The sequence below is a fragment of the Ochotona princeps genome, chromosome 6, assembly GCF_030435755.1.
Source record: "Ochotona princeps isolate mOchPri1 chromosome 6, mOchPri1.hap1, whole genome shotgun sequence".
NCBI classification, from domain to species: Eukaryota; Metazoa; Chordata; class Mammalia; order Lagomorpha; family Ochotonidae; genus Ochotona; species Ochotona princeps.
The window spans coordinates 12,817,643-12,842,155 of NC_080837.1; the positions used below are offsets into that span (position 1 = coordinate 12,817,643).

A 24,513-nucleotide genomic window follows, 5' to 3' on the forward strand; every position below is an offset into this window, starting at 1 on the left:
TGGTTCAGTTTTGAGAGATCTCATTGATCATTGTTGTTGCACCCAAACCTGCCTTTCAGCAAACAGGCGCCCAAGAACTGCCCCTTCTGTGTCCCGGCCAGCAGGGCCCCAGTTCCCTTAAATCTGAAGAGAAGGAGGCGGAGTTCCCTTGGGGGGCGCCCCAGGTCATTTCACAACCCCAGGGTCTCTGGACTCCCTTGCCCCTAGTTTTTCTGCCCGCTGGAGCACAGGGCTCCAGCTTTGCCTCCTTGCCTTTCCCAGGAGAGACAGGTCCTTGGGGTCACGCTGAGGGCTGTGGGCCTTACTTGTGCCAAGTCCTGCCTGCATAAAGAATTCAGCAGGCCTCCTCAGCAGGCATGAATATTTAAGGCCTCGTGGTTATATATAATCTGATCAATATGTCAGTGCTAAAAGGGCCTTTAAAGAGGCTCCCTGTCATTGAGTGGGCTGTGATGGAAGCCTTCCCCAAGGCCTCCAGGGCATAGGGCAGCGCCCCCTGGGGCTCAGGCTCTGCTTTCCTATGTAACTACAGCTCCTTGGAATGGGGGCAGGAACCCCACCCTGACTTCTGTTGAAGGTCTCCCCTCTCCCCCACTGCACCCCCACCTCTGTATTATCTCAGTGCTCCTGAGGTTCAGCCCCAAGAGAGACTGCCTGGCAAGGACCATCATGTTGTAGCCAAGTAATTGCAGTACTATCAACTTAGACTTACCTGGGAATGCAGTGGAATCTTCTAAGATGAAACTGCCCAAATCTTGCAGTGTCTGATGGCTGAGTGATAAGGGGCCTGCAGCTGCCAGGAGCCCTGGGACCCCAGCTGCCTCCTGTAAAGCCCCTAAGCTGACCCTGAACCCCACTGTGATGTTAATTCTAGATTAATCAGATTCATTTCAGATATGCCAGAATTAGAATCACAGAACCAGGTCAAATCAGATGAAAATTCCAGAACCCTGGAGCTAACTGAGACCCCGCCCAGACACAGGTTTAGAGGGAGCACCCAGCAGACACAGAGCTGGGGAGACACCTGCCGTTTCCTCCTACTTTGGGGCCCCACTCTTGATCTCTCCTTTGACACCTCACAGTCTCCAGACTCTTAGCACATTGCTCTTCTCAGGTCGCTGTCTTGCTTCTTGTGAAAGCAGTGTTCATTCTAGAAAGAAAGCTGGAACCTGGACGGGCCAGCTGGCCTCTCACCTGCCCCACAATCACAGAATTGGTAAATGAAGCATCTTCGACCTGTGCCTGGCATTCTTGGGCTCCTTGGCCAAGTCCTTTCCATGCATCATGGCTGTGAACAGTGGGTGCTTGGTGCTTAGTGGTGTGATGTCACTGCTCTAGCCTTGAGGCCCCATGGCAGTCATGTGCAGTTTCGGTGCTGTACAAACTCACTGGCTTGTGCTGAGAAGAGAGCTCCTGCCAGCTCCTCGGGCAGCCTAGCCCGTGGCCGGACAGCTGTCCCTGTTCTGTTGGGCGGAGCTGCATGGAGGAAGTGATGTGCTAGGGGCGATCAGGAGTGTTTGTAGCATGCCGAAGCCCTTAGCGAGGACTCCTGGATATCACAAGTCATCCAGCTCACCGCTCAGTTGTGCCGACAGGAAAATTAGAGCTCAGAGAAGGGAGGCAACTTGCCCACAGCCGCACAGCTGGCTGGGTGGCTTTGGATTGGAACGTGCTCTTTCAAATTGTACACTCCTCCCTCTGCTAGTTCTTGTTGCGAAGGGTGAAGATAAAGTGTGCACTTCAGTTCCTGGGAGCAGACACCACGCATTTGACAGAGACCACTGCTGGAAGTGGCCGGGCTGTGCAGAGCAGAGATGGGCTGAAGTAGTGGCAGATGTGGACTTTGCGTAGCCCCACTTGACCATGGGCTGTTCCGGGGTCCTGCCTTGGAGCTGACGGTGGTGCCAAGGGGAGCCACAAGCACTCATGGCACAGATGGCTCTTTGGAAGATGGTGTTTGCCCTGCCACTTGCCTTCATTTGTTTGTCTAACCATCTTGAAAGAGACACAGGGCAGATGTCAGCCCCTGCACTCTGCTGGGGGTGAAGATCCCATACAAGGCAGGATGTTGGTATCTGGCTCTTGCCTGCGTCGGGTACATGAATTTGCTCTGGGGGCAGTGTTTTTCCAGCAACAAACCTACCACCACTTCTGAGCCCCACATGGAAGGTTTGCTTCTGCCGACCCGGCTTGTGGGACCCAAATGCAGGGAAGGGTGGAGGGCAGGCTTCCCCCGATGGACGGGGCCAGGCTGTGCTTGAAGCCTTCTCGCATGGGATCAGGCCCCACCTTGTGTTATGACCTGTCCCGACGTTGAAGTCCTACCTTGTCCTACTTGAGTCGTGCTTGTTGATGTTTTTCCTCTGTTGGGAGCTGGTGTTTGGGGGGTGTTTGAGTTGGAGCCAACGCTGTTTTAACAGCTGTCCTCATCGGAAATGCTGTCAATGATCAACCCAGACGGTGGTTTTGCTTTCAAAAACATTTCTTTAAGCTCTCTCAAAATGTCGAAATTTGGCTTGCTGGTAGGAAGTCATTGTTCGAGTGAGTTGCTCAATTGCTGTATGTCAGTTTCCGTGTCTGAGAAATGGAGACTTCTAGAAGGGCCTTCTCCGTACTTTCTTGGTGGTGGGGAACGTGGGGGATGTTGCTGTTAGGGTTGCTTGCTGTTGCTCTGCGTGGTCCCTCTTCACCTGGCTTCCCATTCTCACATTTTCTACCTCCTGTCACCACGCTCAATAAACTGAGCCTGGGAAAGCTGTGGAGTGAATGGTGTGCATTCTGTGACCCATTGGAGTGCGCCAGATCCTTTCTCAGGCTGCACTCAGTTCCTCGCTTCTGACTTTTTGGGGAGACCGGGATGGATCTGATGCCCCAACAGCAAACGGTGGTGAAGCTATAGTCCGGAAACATGGGGTTTGCAGGCTTCCTCCCTACCCCTCCTGCCTAGCAAAGACCCCAAGATCCAAAGACAAGGAAATCCTGTTATAATTCTCCCCTCCCCTCTGTCTGTCCTGGGATCCTTTCCTCCCTGAGACACCTGGCTTAGACCTCAGGAATGTTGGGTTGAATGCCGTTAACTCAGGCTTGTGGAAGGTTCCATGCCCGCGTGCTCATGTGCTGGAGCCCTTGCTTGGTATTTGTGGAGTCGGGAGGCAGGAGCTTGTTTCAGTGGGGGAAAGGCCGTAACTGGCAGGGAACTAGCTGTGAGCCACCCACGCAGCTTCTGAGCGATCCAGCCACAGCCACCTGGCGGCCTGGGTGCCAAGCCTTGAGGTGGACATGCTTTTGTGAAATGCCAGCAGCTCCCTCTTCCAGTCCAAGGATGCTGGGCGCTGGCCGCGGCTGCAGCAACTAGCCGTTTGAGGTAGCCATGGCCGTGTGCTTGCTAAAGGGTGGAGAGCAGATGGGCTGCTTTTCACTTGGTCCTCAGCTCCTTCCAGTCCCATAACCCTGTGTGCCAAAGGAAGTAGGCAAGAGCTACGGCCCTTCCAGAGCCCCCTCCCGGGGTGAAGGAGTGGTGATTTAGTCCTCCTTAAGCAGCTTGAGTGATGGGGAAGTTCTGAGCCTGCCTCTGGCCAGCAGGAGGTGAGGGAGAATGGGAAGTGGTGGGGCCCACCGAGGTGACGGGTGGACTTCTGCTCGCCTGCCTCCCAGTTGTATGTCAACACCTCATCCACACTGGGCCTGCCGATTGCAGCCACGTGACGCTGCAGTGACAAGCTTCCAAAAAGGAACACCAGGAGGCTGGCAGTCCATTGGGCCAGACGCTTATTGTGCCCCTAGCGAGCACTGGTCCCTGCTCTCCTTCCCTTGCCTGAGGTAAGAGGCCTCAGCCCCTTGTGGCTTCCTAAGCCACAGGCAGGTCAGTCTTCACATTCTCATGGGCACGTGACCAGGGACGGGCGATGGCACCTGTTGCCCTGTGCAGGTCCAGGCGGAGTTGCAGCCCAGAGCGTTGTTTCTAGAACTCCTACTGGAACTCGGATTTCATTTCCCTTCCTTAGCTTCATTGGACTTGTGGGAGAGACAAGTTGATGTAAAAAAAAACCCTGCTGCAGTGCAACTGTTAGTTCCTAGAGCAGTGACCCGCTTATCTGCCCAGATTCACAGGTGTCAGCGATGCGTATCAGGAATACAGGCCAGACGCGCTGTTTAAGATCTTGCAAGGCGCAGGACAGGCCAGTGCAGCTTGGTCAGTCAAGTCCAGAGCATTTAGGATGGAAATTGATACACAGTATGCAAGTATGGGTTCTCCATGGGCCTCCGTGGGAGTGGCACTGCTCCCTCTTCTGTGTTGTGGGGGGGGGGGTCTCTGGAAGTGGGAACGGTGATTAACTGGCCTGAGGTATGTAGACAATGCCTTTCCCTCACCCTCAGTGCCAGCAGTGTCTCTGCAGGAAACAGTGATCCCCCCTAGGAGCCCCACTGTTGCACACAGGCTCTCGGGATTAGAGAGCTCAGCATGGCGTGACAGGCAGCCCCTGGGCACTGGGCTATGGAGGTCCCGCGGGTTCTTTGGATGAGCAGTGGCCCGGGGTGGCAGGCGTGCAGCGTGTTGGCCCCAGGAAGTCTCTGAGGTCCAGGTCTGTTTTTGAGCTGGCTTTGTTTTTTATGTTACATGCTCAAGGATTTCTCATGCAGGATCATTTGATGTGCGAATGATCAGATTTTTAAAAGCTGTTGTCATGGTTTTGTCTCTGAGGTTGTTACGTGCTGATGAAAGCTTTGAAGCCAGCTTTGGGACCTCAGTCATGGCAGCTCAGGATTCAGAGTGAAACAAGAAAAGCCATGCTGAGTTGTCTGTGACTTAACCGTTTCACACCAGTCATGGCAAGGGACGCGGACGGGAACAGGTGATGCTTTCCCAGATGTGGTCTTGGCTGAGACGCATTGCTTTTCTGTGATCCACCCAAATGAGGCAAACCTAAGGAATTACCTTTTGGAGCAACTTTTCAAACAAGCCTGCACCCTAACACATGGACTCTTATTTGGGTGGTGGTATCGAGGGCAGGCTCTGTGAAGCCGGCATACCGATGGTGCTGGTTCACTTTTGAACGCCACACTTCTGATGCAGCTCCCTGCTGATGTGCCTGGGAAAGCAGTGGGAGATGGCCCAAGTGTGTGGGTCCCTGAATTCACCTGGGAGACCTGGATGGAGCTCCAGGCTCCTGGCTTCAGCAGTGCTCAACTCCAGCCAGTGCAGCTGTCGAGGGCATGAACTGGTAGACCTCTCTCCATCTCTCCCTGTGTCTTGCTAACTGTACCTTTTAAGTAAATAAACTTTAATAAAAAGTATGAAACATGATAGGAAACAGCCCAGAGCAGGCCATGGAAAGTTTCCCACCGGCATACATTTGGCATGGGTTGGGAGCAGACCAGGCTGAATCAGTTCACGTCACCCACTGGCAAATCCGAGCACCAGAACAGTGTGGGTCGAGCCAGGTTTGGTTGCGACAAAAACCAGTGCACAGTACAGAATGCCCAGGTGAGGTTGTCTGTACCAGGTATGGCAGCAGCATCCAACCAGCACGTGAGAACCAGGAAGGGAGGGGGCGGAGCCAGCAGGGGGAATAAGGGGGGGTTCCCTTGCTGGATAGCTACTCCCACTGGAGAGCGTGAGCTGGGATGGGGGCAGACCAGACTAAGCAGGGCTACAATACCTGTGCACCTCATGTGGACTAGATCAAGGAGAAGCCAGGCTGGGCGGATTATTCCTACTGGTGTAAACATAAATTAGAGTGGGTGAGGGTTGTTTGGGCTTAACTGCAGCATCAGCTGACAGAAGCTGGCACTGGGGGCTAATTCTGTCAAGTCAAACCACAGAATTACCTGGAGAGTGCATAATCCGGGATTGAGAGAGACCTGGGAGGGAAATAGTGGGCTCCTCCCTCTTGGGTTACTACTCCCGCGGGAGGCCATGAAAACTAGGACAGGGGCTGGGGTGGCTAGACAGAGAGGCACTCAACAACATCCGTAAAGGCTGGATAGTTGAGCTGGTTAGATGGAACTAAGCTTTAATATCCATTGACATGTACGAGAGCCCAATGGGATGTGGGACAGACTGGACTAGTCTGCTACACATACTGGCAAACCAGGGTAGGGGGCAGGCCTGGTAGGGGTTATTGTGGGTCGCTCCGACTAGGCTGCAGCTCCCACTGGTTGATGTGAGAGCCGAGTATGTGCTGGGCAGAACCAGGCTGGACTGCAACACCCATTGGTTCCAGTGGAAGTCGGGGCTGAAAACAGAACCAACCCAGCAATTGCAACCACCAGCTGATCGGGGCAATGGACTGTGCCGGGCCCTGTACTTGGTAGTACATACAAGAATCTGGACTGGGAACACCTCAAACAAAGTCTCTTTGGAGATCTCCCCAATCGAAATGCTGGACTCAGAACCCTAACCATGAAAAGACAGAAGACAGAACAGGTCAATCAACCATCTCAGCTATATGTTGGCAGCGAAATACTGGGCAAACGGAGACTCTATGATGGACTATGTCAATTAGTGGATTCTTCAAAGACCTCATCCTGCTTGGAGTGGCAAGATTGGCAGAGATTCATAACTGGTGAACCATCAAAACCACTTGAGCAAGAACCTCAGAGCATGCCCTACATCTGGGACCTGGGCTGGGCAGGAAACTGGGTGGGCCTTCTCCCTTAATATCCCCCTTTAAACATGAAGGAAACAATATGGACATAATAGTCTTACCCACTTCCCTTTAGCCCTTGAACCTTTTTACCCTAATTAACTATATAAAGGTTGTCAAAAATATAATAAAAAAAGAAAAAATAAATAAGTAAAAAGTATGAACCATCATGGTGGGACAGTGGTGTTTCTGTGAGGAGGAGGCCCGTGTGGGCGGAAGAGCCGCAGCAGGAAGAAGCAGGCCGTGGGGTGTCTTGCTGCAGAAGGCTTCGCCAGGTGTGGCCCGGGGGGACTTCCTCCCGACCCCTCCCTTAGTGGCACATGGACAGGGCAACTCGTCCCTCGGCAGACTACATTTCATTGCTGTGATGGCCTTTGCTGGGGGTGGGTTGGTTGCTTTGTTGTTAAGGAGAGGCTACAAATTAGATTGTGAATCTGATTAGACACAGACCACTTCTGAAGGGAAATTGGAGTGTGCACAATAGAAGTGGGTTTGAAAGCAGTGTCCTTATGCCACGGAGGGGTTGGGAGTGGAAGGGGCTGTGGTTGGGGCGGAGTTCGTACTTGCATTTGTCCATGATGTTTTGTGACTTGATTTGTTTGCCTGGGCTTCATGCAGTCTCTTTTTCCCTTGCAGACAGAGATCGCGAAGAGACTGAACACGATTTTAGCACAGATCATGCCTTTCCTGTCACAAGAGGTAAGTGCTTGACCTGCTTCCTCCCTTGCGTTCTGCGCATCCCTGGGCATTGGTTCTTTCCCAGCTGACTTGGGGGTTTCTGTGGCAGGCCACAGCAGAGGGAACATTTATTCTCCCTGGTAGGGGTGTTTTGTGTCACCACCAGAATTCAAAGAGGAGTGTCCTGGCCTATCCCACCAAGACCTGCGTTCCCTGCCTCTGCTTTGCTGTGTCCTGTCCCAGGCAGTCATGAGGGCTACTCCCTCTGCTGGAGGGACTCTCAGCCCCCAGGTGTGGAATGATGCACTTGCTTAGAAGCAAGACCACAGGGTCACATGCCTTCCAAGCACACCAAGCGACTCAGGTGTGGCTGCAGCCACACTAATGGATGATGGGGGATAGAAACTTCTCCAAGAATCCAAGGGCAGATAGGGGCACCCACCTTAGGCAGCGTCCCTCTAGCAGAGGCACGTGCCACCCCTGCACTGCTCACTTGTGGTGCCTGGGTCTCTGAGGCAGATGGATGGATGGCCAATAACTGGTTGAATTGGAGTAGCAATCAAATGTGGAGTTACCTTCAGCGATTGCCGCCCAGCAACAGTGTGGTGTGGTGTGGCGTGGTGTGGTGTGTGGTGTGGTGTGGTGTGGTGTGGTGTGGTGTGGTGTGGTGTGGTGTGTGTAGCTGGATCTACATTGGAGTTGAAGGTTGGGAGTGCATCCTGTTTCGTGGATTGGATTTTCTTGTTTTAAGAACAGTTTTGGGCACACAGCAAAGTGGAGGGACAAGGTGGAGGTTTGCCCGCTGTGCACACCCCGCCAGTGTGCAAGAGGCATCGCTGACGCAGTTTACAGCAAAGTTCACATGGCCACCTTGTCTTCCTGTGTGTCTGGACCGAGATCTTGTTTGTTTTTCGGCAACTGTGATAGGTGCACACAAACACTAGAGATCGCAGGCATCCTGACAGTGCCTCAACCACACCCTCCTCCGTGGTACAGGTTTGCTACCATATTTAGAAAGTTCATGATCTTTCTGTAAGGTCGGCAGATAGACAGACAGCTCATCTTCAAACCGTGTGGGAAGAAAGTTCTTCTACACATATGGTTGGGGTAATAGTTGATTGACAGCTGTCTTTGCCCAGTCCATGGGAAAGGCAGAAGTAATGCATGCTCATTGAATGATGTGTAGCAATGAAGCAGGTCTTGTCACCCATCCCACCTGAATCCCAGGCTATTTTGAGGGAGCTTTGTCCTGAGAGGCCCTCCCTGAGTCCACAGCCTGCCCACCTGCCAAGGAGGTGGCTGCCTCTAACCACGCCCTGTTCCTTCCAGCACCAGCAGCAGGTGGCACAGGCAGTGGAACGCGCCAAGCAGGTCACCATGACGGAGCTGAACGCCATCATCGGGGTACGTGGACTCCCCAGTCTGCCTCTCACCGTGTGTATAGCCCTTTTATTCCTCTCATTTGCCATAATCGGAGAACAAACCTGACCTTAGCTGGCCTCAAAGAAGGGCGGCCCCTGGGCTCAGACCCATTTGGGGCTCTCTCCCCTCTGGGCCTTTCCAGTCCCCTAGTTAAAGGGGTGCCAGACACACCCTAGACCCACCTTGAAGCGCATCAGCTTAATCCTCCGTGAGCTTTGGAGAGGATGAGGGCCTGGATCACCCCTGGGGGCCGGGATTGAGCAGTGCTTGCCCCCATCCCAACGCCCGGGCAAGGCCTGCCCTTCTTCAGCCACCTGGGGTCAGGCCTGCCTCTGCTGTGCTGTGCTGTGCTGTAGGGTTTGGCCTTGGGCTTTGCTGCGTCGTATGCTGAGCTGCCTGGCTGGGTACTGCCCGTCTGCCCTGGGAATGCCATGGGGGCACCTAGACAGGTCTCAGCCTTCTGAAAGGGCCTTGCCACTGGAAGGACACAGAAGAAATAGCTGAGTGCTCCTGGGGCCACTGAGCTGAGCCTTCCATGGAAAGGGAGAGCCGGGGGTCTCCCTGTCCGAGCTAGGCTCTGTGCCTCTCTGAGCTCCACTGTTCCCCTCCTGCTGCTGAGCCCTGGAGAAAAACTGCTTTGGCCTGTATAGGGGAGGAGGATTCATGGCTTCTGTTCAGGACATGCCATCCCTTCCTCCCCCGCCCATTTTTTTGGGTCTGAGATTCTATGCTCTTGGGTTTTCTAGATCATTCTGCGGTACCGTCAGTAAGCAATAACTAGGTCCCTGTCTGCTTTGTTGTTCCTCTTGTTCTTAACGCGGGAGCATTATGTCGTGGGAGTACCAAAGGTCTGCATCTCATTCTCTTCTGCTTGATGGAGTGCGTGTTGACTGCTGGCTTCTGGTCTGGGGCAGAAGCACAGAGGCTGTGTCCTGCTCCCGTTCTGTGTCCGGTGGCCCTGGGTGGGCCCTTCTCTGCATGCAGGATGAACTAGCTCCTGCCTGGGAGCCTTCCCCACCCCCGTCCTGGACTCTGGAAGTTTGAGCTGACAGTTGTGTTTCCATTGCGGGAGCCAGGGTGGCTGGGGTCCTTTGGCAAGTCAGCCCGGTGCTTCTACCCTGAGCTTCTGGGGAAGCCTGGTGGCCAGAGTGTTGTGTGAATCCGGGCATGTAGTAAGCGGAGTCCACCCTTGCCTTCAGCCTGGAGACAGAGCTGTAGGCAGGCAGCACTTTCTGTAGAGCTTGCGGGGAACCCTGATGTTTCCAGATGAGGTCCCTTAAGGGTCTTCCAATCTCTGCAGTATAGATGTTTGAGGGCCACTGGCTCACCTTTTCTGCCTGGTGTGTCACAGCATTCCTGACACCTGTGCCCACTCCCGTCAGTAATACTCCTCCACCCCCGCTCCTGGGCTTCACGTGCCCAGAGCTGCCATAGACAATGCCGTGTGTCTGTGGGGACAGAACAACCCCTGGCTGAGAACCAGTGATGGCAGGGGGCGGGGGTAGACAGTGACCTTGGGTGGGACTGCCATCCCGGGGCTCTTCATTACTGCCCTGGTGGGTGGCCTGGGTCCCCAGTCTTCCTGAGCAGCTCTCCTGCTGGCTGGCTAGAACTCTCGCCTGCCATTGCTAGCTGCCTTCCACTCCTGGGCACCTCTGAAGGCGTGTAAGCTGAGCTTTCCCACTCTGCAGTGGCCACAGCCAGATCCCCATTCTCACCTTTTTCTTTGGAAAACAAATTTTTTAGAAAATATCTTTTAAGTTTCAAGGAAGAGGTGAAATTGGGGGAGAAGTGTGGCCTGGATTAACCCCACATCCTTTAAGTAGCATTTAGGAAGCTACAAGTTAAGTCAAGGCAGCTTGAGGCAGATATTGGAATTCAATTAAAGCCAACGAGTGGGGCCTGTGACCCCCATTTTCAAGGTAATTGCTTCTCAGGCTCTGAGTGAATGCAGCCAGCGCCCTGTCATTAAGCAGGCAGCCATCTAATCGCCGCGCCTGACGGAGCGCGCCAGGCAGGAGTTACAGACAGCTGAGGCCTGCTCCAGGAGCCCTGCGTGACTGCATGTGCAATGGACGTGCTGTCTCCACACCCCCCCCCCCCGCCCCGTGAGCTTGCAGCTGAGCCACCCCTGGAGGGAGGGGGGACTCCCAGGGGCTCTTGGCAGCAACCAGTGGCTGCCACCCCCTGACGCTATAGGATCTGCTCTTGTGAGAGGAGAAGCAGCCTGGCGCTAGGTCTTGGCCTTGCAGGTGTTTTGTGCAAGTCTCTGTTCTTTGGGCCTCAGCTCCGCCATCTGTGCAACAATGGAGAAGGAGGAGGAGGTTCGCAACGGCTTGTCTGGCCCCGGCAGTTATTTATGACTCCACAGCTCAGATAGAAAGCGAGAGTGGCCCTGTTAGTGATGGCAGCATCATAAAGTGGAGTCCCCACTCTACTTCCAGTCCTGCTCACTGCACCCTCCGCGGCAGGTCCTTAGGTACCTGGTCCAGCTCTGGCTTTGGAGATGTGAACCAGGAGATGGGAGTGTTTCTTTCCCTCTGGCTCTCTGCCTTGCAAATCAAGTGGAAAAATAAATAAATAAAAAATCAAACAGGGAAATTGGATGCATCTGGCATGTGCCTGGGCTTGACTGAAATCTTCCTGAAGAGTTGGTATCCGAATTAGTGTTGTAGTCAGCATAGAGAGGGACGAGAGAACAGACGAGCGAGCCAAGTGGACTGGCCATGCTCACCCCTCCATCGATGGGCCACAGGGAAGTCACCTGTTCAGGGAAGACAGACCGAAGATGGCCTCTAGTGTCACAGCTTGTCCTGTGCGCCTGCTTTGGTCACGTTTCTTAGGGAGCTTTTGGAAGGGGATAGGATTCCTGGACCCCACCTTGGTAGCTTGCAGAGGGTGGTGTGTGTCTTTCGCGGGCAGGTTACAGACATGTGAGCTGACCAGCCATTCCAGAACTCCAGATGTTAGTGTGTGACAGCCTGGAGAGAGGTAGAGGGCCCTACTTACCTGCTTGTCTGCTGGCCATTTGGTTTGCATTCTCTTGGGTATCCTTAGTGGATGCGAGGTTGTGTGGAACTGACTTGGTCTCATGTTTCTTTCAGAATGGTGATGAGCTGGGTTCAGCTGAATTCTACAGGAGGAGACAGGATAGTACAGAGAAAGGGCATCATCTTTTTTAAGCTGGGCATTGTGGCAGAGCCAGAAACCTGGCAGATTGCCACTGGTTTCATGGGATCCTCGCTGAGCAGCATCTCACTCTCTTCAAGATTTATTTATTTGTTTGAAAGGCAGACTTTGCTGAAGTGACAGAGATGCGTACCTGCTGCTTCGCTCCCCAGTTGGCCACAATGGCCAGAGCTGAGCCAGGCTGAAACTCTGGGGCTCACGTGGATGCAAGGACCCAAACGTTTGGGCCATCATCCGCTGCTTTTCTCAGGCCGTTAACAGGGAGCTAGTTCAAAAGTGGAACAGCCACGACGCAAATGAGCATTACAGGGAATGGCTTCATTTGCTGCAGCCGCAATGCTTGCCTGAGTTCCACTTCTCGAAAATGACATGAAAGAGGAGAATCCAGTCACTTGTGCCCTGCAGGTGTGGCTGGGAGCAGAGGCCAACAGTGGGGCAGACCATGACCAGCAGCCCTCAGTCGCATGAGAGGGAGAACTTTGTTATGTCCTCTGTGGTCACCATGACTGCTGTGAGTGGGGCCCTGGCAAGGCAAATGCTGAGCTGGACTCCTCTGTCCCTGCACCCGTCGCTGCTGGGCTTGTCCTGGTGCTGCCCCCCGTGAGGCCTCGGGGAGTTCCTTGCAGATGAGAGATTCTTGGGCATTGCACAGAAGCTTGCTTTGCTTCATACCGCTCAGCTTTGGAAACCACCACCAAGTACCTTGTTTGCAGCTGCCATGCCTTTGTTGCTGAGTGGCCATATCCTCGGAAGGAGGACCCCACCTACCCCAGAGATGAAGCTCCAAGCCCAGCTCTTGCTAGAGTATCGAGCTGGACCTTCGAGAAGAGGCTGAAAGGCAAAACTCCCTGCTGTCCCTGGGTTCTCCCCTTGGTTCCTTTGCCAACTTGATTGCTCACCCAGAACTTGTACCCTGAGTGACCATCAGCCAGATGGGCTCTTTTTCCAGGGCTCCCAGGCGTGGTGCATGACAAGGAGACGTGATGACTTGAGCCATGTTTGATGTGGGTTGAGCACCTGCTTGCCTTTGCCCGCAGGCACACAGGTGGACCTCCCTCAGCCCCCAGAGTGTGGCCTCTGCTTTGGCCCCCCATTTGATGGATGAGGGAGCTGCAACTCTTAACAGCAGATGGGCCAGTTTGCCCAAGTATTCAAGGCTGAGGCTGAGCTGTAAGGACTTGGAAGGGAGAAGTGTGTCCTGTCCAGGATGCTGGGGAGACCCCCCAGGGGAGGTGGCAGTTGGAATGGACAGGTGTCAGCCGAGGAGTTGGGTAGGAGAGGAGATGGGACCTGGCCAGCCAGGAGTTGGGGCATATAGAATTGTTTGTGCCGTTGTCCGTGTTCTAATCTGCAGTAAGCATTTAAAACATTTATGTATTTGAAACAATTGGAGAGAAGCTAGTCATCTTCCTCCACTGGTTCACTCTGCGTATGGCCACGATACCCAGGATTGGGCCAGGCCTTAAGCCCCGAGCCTGGCACTCCATCCAGATTGTCCTTCCAAGCACATTAGCAGGCAACTGATCAGAAGTCGAGCAGCCAGGCCTCAAACTGGTGCTCACACAGGAAGCCCACCCTCGTTTTCCTGGAAATCAAATTGTTCACAGAGGGGTTAACCATGCGCACAGGCAGCATGCGAGCTGTTTGGGAGCCCTTCTTCCACACTTCCTATCTAATGGCTCCACACCATAAAAAGTCGGTGTGGCTTCTGGGATTTTACTGGTTTCCCTGACTTGCCAACAACTGGTCTCTAAGCAGAGGGGCACTGCTGTGTCCAGTTACAAACTGGGCTGCCAGCTACTGGTGCACGTCCACCCACATAAGGGAATATCATACAGCCGCTAAAAAGCACAGGCTGGTTCCTTAAAACCAAGCTCTACTGTGGTAATCCACAAGAGCCCTTCTGTTGAAATACATTTCAAACTCACACATTTCCATAGAAGAGAGTCTTCTGGGGTGGGATTGAGGGTCATTTTTCATTTGATTCTAATCTGTTACCTTTTTTTTTTTTTTGTATTTTCTTACAATGAGCATGTATTATTTTTGTAATAAGAAATCTGTTTGCTTTCCAAAGGTGCTGGGGCAGGGGGCAGTCTTAGGCATCTGAGCTCTTAGCTGAGAGGTTTGGTGTCTGTCCTGTGCGTTCCTGTGGTGCCTTAGGGTGGAGTCGGGGCCAGGCCACCCTGGGACCAGTGTCTGCCAGCAGCTCCCCCACACAGCTTCGCACCAGGCGTCCCGGAAGGGCCCGGTGTTCTTGAGCAGCTGAGAGCAGCCCAGAGCCTTCTGGGGCCAGGAGTGTCATGGCCGTGAACTTTAGGATGGCGCCAGCTTGGCTTTTGTGGCTTGCTTGGAGAAGAGGGGGGCTGCCAAGCCTTCCCTCAAAAATTTTTGCTGCCTCCTAGAGCCTCCGTTTTAGCCAGACAGGGGATCTAGCTTGCCTGGGGTCTGCTGGTGTCTGAAAAACACGTCACGATGACAGGTGCGCTCCTGTGGTCAGAGTGAAGTCTTCCTGCTGCTCGGGTCTGCTCTGTCCATTCCTTTCACTTCGGGCATCTTCATAGGCTGTTCTTTGGATGAGTTTGGTTGTTCACAGATTTGAGTGCAAACCTCACTTCCTGCTTTTGGACTTAGGCTGATTAAGCCCCTTAAGCGTCAGTCTGCCATCCATGAAGTGGGCACAACTGCTCCCTTGCCAGGTGGTTGGAAGATGCTAGGTATTCGGTGAGGGTTCCTCCTTTTGCACTAGCTAAGAAAGCTGTGTGCACAGAGCAGGACACTGCCACACAGCGCTGGCAGTTCTTGGTGCAGAGGGAGCTCTTGGTGAACGCTCAGTAGGAACCTGTGCCTGGCTGCTTCCTCTGTCACCTGACAGTGGCTCCCCAGCCTGGCCCGGTGATACTGGCTCAGTGAGCTGCCCAGGGCCCCCTAGCTAGTGACTGTCCCTCTATCTCCCTTGGCCCCAGGCTTGCCCTGCTGTTAGCATTTGCCCTCTCTGGCACCTCCTGCCCTAGCGTGCAGGGCAGACTGAAGTGTCCTTCAGAATTAGGGAGCCTGGCGCAGCATACGTGCTCTGGGTGGGAGATGCTGGCTGCTGATGGCAAAGGCATGAGTGCATGAACTGGGGGCTTCGAAACAGGTCCTCCTCAACAGAGAGGGGCCCTGATGACTGTGTGGGTTTTTTTGATGCATGCATTATTTATCTTGGACTGGGTAAAGATATTGAAAGACTGCCCTTAGTCTGGGGCGTGGGTGGAATGCTTGAAGACATCAATCTTGTATCTAAATTGCAGTCCATTTGCATGTGGACTGATCTGTGGGCAAAGGTCTTAGGGTAATTCTCCCCTGCCACCTGTCTCAGAGAAGCCAGAGGGGAGGGGAGAGGCGGTCCCTCCCCAGGACGACCATGCCCACCCTGCCCCGTGCCACTCACCTGTGCTCACCACCAACTTCATTGCAGCAGCAGCAGCTCCAGGCACAGCACCTGTCCCACGCCACTCACGGGCCCCCCGTGCAGTTGCCGCCCCACCCGTCAGGCCTGCAACCTCCAGGGATCCCCCCAGTGACGGGGAGCAGCTCTGGGCTGCTGGCGCTGGGCGCACTGGGCAGCCAGGCCCACCTGGCAGTGAAGGATGAGAAGAATCACCATGAACTTGACCACCGAGGTGCGGCCCAAGCTGGGGCTGGGGGCGGAGGGTGGGGAGGGCGAAATGCCTGTTAACCCCAAGGTGAGTGGACCCATCAAATACCGACGCCCCTGGCCCGGAAGCTGGCAGAGGGTTTGGAGTCAGCTGTGGAACCCCTGGCACGTGGAAACCAGTCCCGCAGCCCCATGCATCGTCTCTGAGGTCCACACATGCACCTAGTGCTGTCTGTCCTGGCATGTCCTAGGCTCCCACCCCCACCTTCCAGGCCACATACCTGCCTGTCCTTCAAGGGCCAACCCTACCCCTTTCCTGAAGGGATGTGGGACTGTTTGCACATTCCTGTGTGTTTGGGAGTTGGGAATCTCAAGACTGAGCCTCTGTGTCCCGTCCCTGGAACTTGCTTTGTCCTCACCGAGATCACTTTGTAAGGGTTCCTCTGTTTTCTGTACCGTGCATGTCACCAGAACAGGGAGCTGGGCCATGCTGTGGGGCAGGAAGGCCCTTGTGGGAAGCCTGCTCCAACTGCAGCCTGGCGGGAGGAGATTGCATAGAGCAGAGTTAGAACTTCTCCTGCCTCTCCCAGAGCACAGGGAAGCTGCCCCGGCAGGGGCTCAGGAGGCGTGCCTGCAGCTGGCCCTGAGGCTCACCATTCTTGAGCTCTTGCCCCTTGGATGCCCTGTCCTTGGATCCTCGCTGGACTGCGTGGCCAGCATCTTTCAAGGCCCCTATGTCCCTGCAGTGCCGACTGTCGCCATCCTCCTCTTGGCCTCACGTCCTGGGACCCAGTGGTCCTGGTGTGTCCCTGTGGTGGGATTGTCCCCTTGGCATTGGGAGAAGAGACTATTGAAACTGGTGCCGATCTGGCAGTTTCCAGGGCTTCCAACGGCACTCATTAAAAACACTCTCAAATTTTGTTTATTTTTTTTAGCAGTCGTGTTCTCAATTTGCATTGTTTGCCATACACATGCTTTCCAAGCTCGTGGCTTTAGAAGCCAGTGGCTGGGGAACGCACCTGGTGCCCACATGGGGTACAGGGAGGAACAGACAGCATGGAAGGCCTGGGTGCCTGGCCTGGGACCTAGGGGGCGGTGTGGGCTGGGTGTGGTTTTTGCATGGGGCCTCTGGATGGAGACTGACCTTTTTCCCTTTTCTTTTTCCTTTTGATTTTGGGGATCCTGACCCTCCTTTCATCCTGGCCTGCCTTCCCCCAAAGAAAGAGAATCCAGCGCGGTGAGTACCCAAGTTCTGGAACCCATGGGGGAAGAAGAGGGCTGCGGGGCATCCTGCCTGGGGACCAGGCCTGGCCCTCAGATGGAAGTTTAGGGCTTTGTTGCATGTTGAATCTTGCCCAGAGTGAGACACCAGGCTTCAGTGCTCATGTGTTGATGTCTTATTGCAGACCCTGAGTGTGGGGGAAAGAGGGCAGCAGGGATTGCTGTCAGCTATAGGCAGTGACCCTCAGCTCTGGGAGCCCTGCGTCTCTCCATTGCCAGATGACTCCTGGGAAGTGAGCTGGCCACTCTACTCTCCGCTGGGCTCCGTGGATATCCATGGCTGGACCCTGGGTGTGCCGCCTCCTGGACCAAGGTCCTCATCCACCCCACAAGCAGGATGCCTGCTACAGGGGCCCAGAGCCTCTTTTTTTTTTCCCCTTCCTGCTCCTGGGGACCTGCTTGTCCTGGCCTCTCACTGGGGATTGAGGATGTGCTGGCAGGCGAGCGTTGGGGCCAGGCCGCCTGCATGTCTGCCAGCTCTGAGATTTGCTATAAATCTTTCTGATCACACCAAGGCTCCGAGGTTCTGTTTCAAGTGAATAAGCGTGGCGGAGTTGGGAATAGAAAAAAACCCTCCTGCGATTAGCAAGGCTATTTTATTCTTCGCTGCCGTCCTCGTATCTGGGGCCGTCTAATCTGTAAGGATGGCTTTGCTGATCGCTTCGTGTTAAGTAGGACTTGGAAGGGCAGGCGGTTAACTAAGCATCTCGCTGGTGGCTCCCTGCAGGCCCAGCTGCCAACCCTTCCTGTCCTTCTCTGCACCCGGGCCGGCTCTGAGCCTCCGGATTGCAGCTGTGCTGGCGGCTGCCTCACCTGCCTGGGTGCACGGAGGGCCCAGGAATGGCGAGGTATTTGAGAAAGGAGCTGTGGAAGCTGAAAATGCACTTTGCATGCTTTGGGGTTGATCTTCAGACAGCGACATTAGGGAGATAAAGATGCATTTATTTGAAAGTGACAGTGACACAGAGATTGGTTCAGTTCTTAGTTGCCCAAGGCAGCCAGCTCTGGGCCAGGCCGAAGCTGGCAGTGGGGAACTCAGGCTGGGTCTGCCACAACGGGGAGCGGGTTCTCCAGCACCTGAGTTATCTGCTATCTCCCAGGCGCGTTAGCAGGAAGCTGGAGCCAAAGCCCAAAGGGGCCGAGGACACAGCCGGCACTCTGAAGTGATATGTGAGTGACCCACTGCTGCAGCTTCACCTGCTGCCCCTCCAGCGCTTGCCCCAGCTTGGCTAACAGACACAGGGTCCAGATGAACCAGGTCACCAGGCTCTACTGTCAGATGACCACCTGTCTTCCTTTGTCATCCTCTTTCCTGTTTGCTTTTGATCTTATGCCTCCATCTGTGGAAGCTTTCCACGCAAAGAAACCCACAGAGAAAGAGAACCCTCGAGCTAAGCTCTTCCTTCTGCAGCACTCATCCATCCATGCCCGCAGCCTCAGCTGAAGGGTGCACTGGGGCCACTGCAGGTCCAAAACGGGCGTGATTCCACCCCCAGGCAGGTGGGCGGGGGGAGGCTGCGGTTGCAGGCACCGAGGCTGCGTGCATGCGTGCGTGTGCAGATGGTGCCGGAGGGGGCTGTAGTCGGAGCAGTCAGCCTTGGGAAGCCAGGTTGTCAACAGATGAGGCCGACGTGGGGAGGACAGAGCTGTGTCGGGGCGGGAGGGGCGAGTGGACGGGCTGGAAGCCGTCCCAGAGGGGTTAGCCTGGAGTCCAATTAGAGGTAGCTTCATTCATATTTCCTTGCCTAGCCGAAGCAATAAAAAATACTTAGTTTTTTGGCCGCCTGCCAGCCAGAGGCGGGCTGGATCGAAGCCGCTAAATGCCTGACATGACTCTCCGGTAGCACTAGGGTTTTCAGCCTGGCTGCTTGAGAAGAAAGAGCTCCCTGTTCTCCCGCGCCATGCACCGGGCCGCAAGGAGAGACGCGAGCAGCCGCCCGCCCCCACCCGCCAGGGGCAGCCAGCCCCAGGCGCTGGGAACGCCTGTGCTCTGCACAGGGTGGCGGCCACCGTCGGAGGAAATGAAATGAAATGACGGTGATTTTTCTGCCGGCGCACGCAGCAGCTAATTGAATTGCGGCAGTGCACGGCTGTGGGGAGGCTAGAGCTGCAGTTCCATTATAACCTCCATTTTTTTCTTCAAGGCTTGATAACTCTGCCATTTTAATTTGCTTCAGGCAGAAACTTGGCAGGGAAGGGCCGCGCAGAAACCGGCTTAGGGAAGGAAATGAAGTTCTGCGCTGGCTCCTGCTCTGATTTCAGTGCTGTGCTGCTCCTGGCACCCCACCCCCAACCCTGGTCCCTCCCAGTGACCCTTGCCCTGGGCCCAGCATTGCAGGAGCCTGGGCCGGTTAGAAGTGAAGCCGTGTGCTTCCTGGCTTTTGATGCTTTCTCTTTAGAACAGAGGGCACTCTGTCCCCACGTGACCTTGTCACGCTGGCCTGCCTGGGGATACAGTGACAGGCATTTTTTCTTTGTAGCGAAACTGTAAGATCATAGAAGTCAGAGACAGTCTTGCTCACGCTGCCAGCCCTGGCACCCAGAGCAGGTGCTTGTGGAATGAGTGTGCGTGCAGGTGCAGTGTGGGCTCTTTGAAAGGAGAAAGCCCACAGCTTCCTAGGAGGTGTCTGTCCTGGTGAGAGGCTCTCATGCCAAGTGGCTTCCCTGTCCCTGTCCCCCGCCACACACTGGTCACTCTCCACCTGCAGGTCAGCCCCTTCCCAGGCCTGTAGCCTGAAGAGGCCCTCACCCCCCCTTGCTCTGTAGGCAAGAAAGAGCTCATTCTGACGGCCACAGACAGGAAGGTTCTCCCCGCTCTTGGGCCCCTGCCTGGCCTACAGAGGCAGAGCTTCTGTGGCCTGACTCTTTGCAGTTCCTGACACCCCTGAGTTCCTCCCCAATTGCAGAGGCCCCGGGAATACAGGGTGTTAGCTGCCTTTAGGAAGCTACCGACAAACCGATGCCCGCTTTCTCAGTCTAAGTCTCCCTCCCACCAGGTCCTGTAGGTGAACTGTGGTCTGCGCTCAGATGCAGCTAACTAAGGAGGGTCGATGCAGATCCCACTGAGCTCTCTGAGTGATCAGGTGTGGCAGGCATGAGATGGGTCAGGTGGCGAGCCAGCTACAGGTGCCCCTCCAGGAGCACACGCGTGGGCCAGCAGGCGCTTGGCTCAATACAAGGTTGAAGACTGATACAAGCAGCGTTGCTGTTGAAGAGACTTGGGTTGCTCCTGAGGCAGCTCCTGGGGGTTCCAGCCCCCACAGTGGGGCAAGGCCTCCCTGGTCAGGCTGTGCCTGAGCCACGATCTGCAGAGCACTAAGGAGCTGAGGTCCCGGCCCCAGCCTTCCAAGTCTGCTGCAGTGGGTGGTGTCTGCAGGTGGGTGAGAGGAGAAACTCACAACGAGGTTTCTGACCTCAGCTCCCCTCCTTGCTTCCAGAATAACTCGGTGTCGCCCTCAGAAAGCCTCCGAGCCAGTGAGAAGCACCGGGGCTCTGCAGACTACAGCCTGGAGGCCAAAAAGCGAAAGGCGGAGGAAAAAGACAGCCTGAGCCGATACGTACGTCTGTGGGTGCCGTGCAGGTTGCAGGGCCCATGTAGGGTGGGGCTGTGGTCAGAGGCCCAGATGGGGAGAAACAGCGCTGGGAGAGGGGACCTTTACCTGCACAGCAAGCATGGGAGCCACCGTGAGCAGGTGGTACATGGTGAGGGGGATGTCCTGGCCCCCGGGGATCTGGGGGGAACCATGAGACCTTGATTAAGCCTGTGCTCCCAGAACCCCAGTCTATGCTGCTCACGGTAAACCAGGGGTCCTCAGTTTGCCCCAGGTGTGCACCCACTTGGCACACTCGGCCATGGCCGTTATTAACCACCCAATGTGATGCTCCTGCAGTGCAGGCCGTGGTGGTAACGTGGCATTGCTTCGGCCCTGGCTGCTGTGTCTCTGTGACAAGGCTCATCCCCCGCCCCTACGCTGTGGAGATGACTCCATGACCTTGGCACTCTGATGTGTTAACAGTGACACATGTGGAACAGTTGAGGAGAAGGTCTGACTGTGGCTCTAGAGAGCCAGGTTGAAAGGCAGAGCTGGAGAAGGACATAGGCACATGCCAGTGAGGGGGCAGAGAGACCCTGGAGCTGGGAGGCAGGGCGGCTCTGGGCTAAGGAGCTTGGGCACTGGGCTTGGCCAGGCTCAGGGCCTGGCTGGGAAAAGCAGCCGGTGGGGAGAGCTCCACTGGGTAGGCACTGCCTTTCATGGCTGGTGGCTTGTCTCTCGGTTGCAGGACAGCGACGGGGACAAGAGCGATGATCTGGTGGTGGATGTCTCCAATGAGGTAAGGGTGGCTCAGTTTGTGGGGAGGGGCCGTGTTTTGCAGGTGTGGGGACCTGTTCCACCTGTTCCTGGCCTCAGGTCTTGGGTGAGTCAGGAGGAGCCAGGCCTTTGTGGGTACCCAGGGCCTCCTGAAAGAAGCCCCAGAGAGCTCAGGAAGGGGCCAGCTCCTAATTCCTAGGGTTTGGGGGTCAGTTGTTCCCATCCCCAGCTTGAGGCGAGAGTGGCAAGCCCTCCCCAGCAGCCCCTGATCTCCAGTCCCAGGCTGCAGGTCCCTGGACCTCCAGCCTTTGAGCCAGACTCTTGTCCCCTATCTTGGGAGCAGGGCAGCCACAGCCTAGGGCCTCACACTCAGGCATCCTCACATCTGTGATTTGTTTAGGACCCAGCAACGCCTCGGGTGAGCCCGGCACACTCCCCTCCAGAAAATGGGTTGGACAAGGCCAGAGGCCTGAAAAAGGACGCCCCCACCAGCCCTGCCTCAGTGGCCTCCTCCAGCAGCACGCCTTCCTCCAAGACCAAAGACCTTGGTCATGTATGTGGGGTCTGCCCCGGCGGCCTGGGTGGGAGCAGGGTGTGCAGGGGTCAGAGCTGGAGTGGCTTGGGTAGAAGGATGGAGGAAGTGGCGAACATGGATGTGGGAGCCCTGCACCAGCTGGCGTTGCCAAGCTGTGTTGGCTGCATCTGTGCCGGTGGGGCAGAAGGGGATAGCTCGGCTGGTGCCAGGAGGGCAAGTCCTAATTGCTTTTCATGGCATCTGTTTCTTTCCCCTTCAGAATGATAAATCATCCACTCCGGGGCTGAAATCCAACACGCCGACTCCCAGGAATGATGCCCCAACTCCAGGCACCAGCACGACCCCAGGGCTCCGGTCAATGCCGGCCAAACCTTCAGGCATGGACCCAATAGGTATGATGGGCTGGGTTAGGTGTGGTGGGCAGGCAGCATGGGGCTGGGTCGGTCTGGGAGAGGAAAGAGGTCTGCTTCAGGGTAGGGCTGGACTTTTCCTGGGGCCGCTTCCAGGCCATGTGTGGGAAGGTCAGGGGAGCTTTGGACAGGTCAGGTTGCCCAGGGACGGCTTCTGTTGTTGGTTCTGGGAAGCTCTGACTAGCGGGCATTAGCTCAGAACACAGGGGCCCTTGAGGATAGGTTCAGTCTAAAAAGGCTTGCTGGAGCAGACAGCCACAGGATGCAGGAAGGATTGACGCTGGGCAGGGAGGGGTGCCTGCCTGTACCCCCTAACGGCCCCCTCCTCGCAGCCTCGGCCCTGCGCACGCCCATCTCCATCACCAGCTCCTACGCGGCACCCTTTGCCATGATGAGCCACCATGAGATGAATGGCTCGCTCACCAGCCCCGGTGCCTACGCCGGCCTCCATAATATCCCACCCCAGATGAGCGCTGCTGCCGCTGCCGCTGCTGCTGCCTATGGCCGGTCGCCCATGGTGAGCTTCGGAGCTGTACGTAGACCTTTTGGTCATTTTTGAGGGGAAGGGGCACGGGTGGGAAGGAGTGGGGGGTTGTAGTGGTCCCGCATGCTGAGGGGGCTTGGGGACCAGGCAGCTGCCATGGCGGGGTGTGGGTTTATCAGAAGCAGAAAGGGTTCCTTGTTCCCACTTCTTACTGTCTGAGACCTCACCCAGGGAGGTCCCTCTGCAGAATGGGGAGTGGGTGGACACAACAGTGTCCTGGTGAGTGGATAACTCCCATGTAGCAGGGGTTTCAGAGCTGGTACTGGCAGCTCCAGAACCATGGTAGGTCTTGGTGGATGAACCATTAGGATTGGGGCCAGCAGAAGTGGAGTTCTTCAGGAGGCAGCTTCCCTCTACACCCGCTGTCCCTGAGACAGGCCCTCTTGGGACTATGAGAGATGGGCTAGGAGGGGTGGTGGTTCAGAGTCGGGGTCTAGACTGCCTCCTGCCCTCCCAGCTGCAATGCGCTTGGCTTGGCTCGGCTCATGGAGGTGGTGTGGGGGACTCACGAGGTGAGGCACTGTCTCTGACCCAGTGCTGTCTTACCTTCCAGGTTGGTTTTGACCCTCACCCTCCGATGCGGGCCACTGGCCTACCCTCAAGCCTTGCCTCCATTCCAGGCGGAAAGCCGTAAGCTGGGGGACTGCATGGGCTGCATGTTCTGTGGGCCTAGTGCCCTGCAGAGGCCATCCTGGGAACCTGTTGCCAGGCCACAGGCCTGGGCCACCCCGGGTGCTCCTGCTCTGAGAGAGGAACCGAGGGGACACCAAGTGCGTGGCTGCGAGGCCCTGGGGCTGGCCGGAGTCCGTGGAGCTGCCTCAGGCCTTGGCGAGGGCTTTAGGTCCACTTGCTCGGAAAGGCCCTGGGCAGTGTTGGTCATCCTCACTGCCAGTGTCCTCCCTGAATCAGTGTGCTTGCCTGAATTTTCACCTCCCTGGGGTGTTGAGACAGGTACCGTGGAACACATGGGACCAGGCTGCTTCCTGCTTCTTCCGTGGGGCTCACACCACCACCGAGTGTGTTGAAAGAGCTGCAAAGTGGCTTTCCCCAGTGCCTTTCTTGTAGCTGCATGCCAGAGGCCTGGCAGTTTCCAAGAAGCAGAACTTTATTTGGGCCGAGCATAGGGGGGCCCTCAGACACAGGCAGGTGGCAGGCGCCATGCTAACTCAGCCTCTTAACAGCGCTGATGCCCTCTCCTAACACCAGCTGCCACCCAGCAGTCCCACCTCCAAGCACCACTGACAGCAGATGTTGGGTAGACTCATGCTGGCCCTTGCAACAGGGTGCAATCTTTGTAAGCCAGCTGCTTTCGGTGTTGTCATGTTGGGGGAGCTTGGAGGTGGTGGAAGAGTGTCCGAGACACAAATGGGTCCCATGTCCCGGGCTTGAGCAAAGGGCTGCTATGTGGGAAGAAGAGTCGAGATTGGAACCCTTAGTAGTTACCACGTAGAGAGAAACGGTGGGGTGAAGAGGGGGCCTGGGGGCAGGACAGCTGGAGGGGTTGTGTGGGTGAAATGGTGAGTCCAGTGCTAGACGGTGGCCTTGACCGTGCTTCTCCATTCCAGCGCGTACTCTTTCCACGTGAGCGCCGACGGGCAGATGCAGCCTGTACCCTTTCCCCACGACGCCCTGGCAGGCCCTGGCATCCCCAGGCATGCCCGACAAATTAACACACTCAGCCACGGGGAGGTGGTGTGCGCTGTGACCATCAGCAACCCCACACGGCATGTCTACACGGGCGGCAAGGGCTGTGTGAAGATCTGGGACATCAGCCAGCCGGGCAGCAAGAGCCCCATCTCCCAGCTGGACTGCCTGGTGAGGGCCCCGAGGCTGCTGCGGGCACCTTCCCTGGCTGGAACG

At 55.9% G+C, this 24,513-nt stretch overlaps 1 protein-coding gene across 7 annotated transcripts in view; it reads left to right on the plus strand.

The window, feature by feature from the left end:
* The window catches only part of TLE3 (TLE family member 3, transcriptional corepressor), a 40,153-nt gene that overhangs the window by 12,146 nt on the left and 3,494 nt on the right, over positions 1 to 24,513 (plus strand). Inside the window, exons 5-15 of one of the 7 annotated variants that reach the window (XM_058665611.1) lie at positions 7,284 to 7,346; positions 8,655 to 8,759; positions 15,394 to 15,598; positions 16,794 to 16,810; positions 20,292 to 20,411; positions 21,136 to 21,186; positions 21,565 to 21,717; positions 21,959 to 22,091; positions 22,442 to 22,626; positions 23,207 to 23,283; positions 24,219 to 24,468. In XM_058665611.1, the coding sequence (XP_058521594.1) occupies positions 7,284 to 7,346; positions 8,655 to 8,759; positions 15,394 to 15,598; positions 16,794 to 16,810; positions 20,292 to 20,411; positions 21,136 to 21,186; positions 21,565 to 21,717; positions 21,959 to 22,091; positions 22,442 to 22,626; positions 23,207 to 23,283; positions 24,219 to 24,468 (1,359 nt within the window). Of the gene's footprint in view, positions 1 to 7,283; positions 7,347 to 8,654; positions 8,760 to 15,393; positions 15,599 to 16,793; positions 16,811 to 20,291; positions 20,412 to 21,135; positions 21,187 to 21,564; positions 21,718 to 21,958; positions 22,092 to 22,441; positions 22,642 to 23,206; positions 23,284 to 24,218; positions 24,469 to 24,513 lie in introns of all 7 variants that reach the window. The other 6 variants (XM_004577940.4, XM_058665609.1, XM_058665610.1 and 3 more) reach the window with 6 other exon arrangements.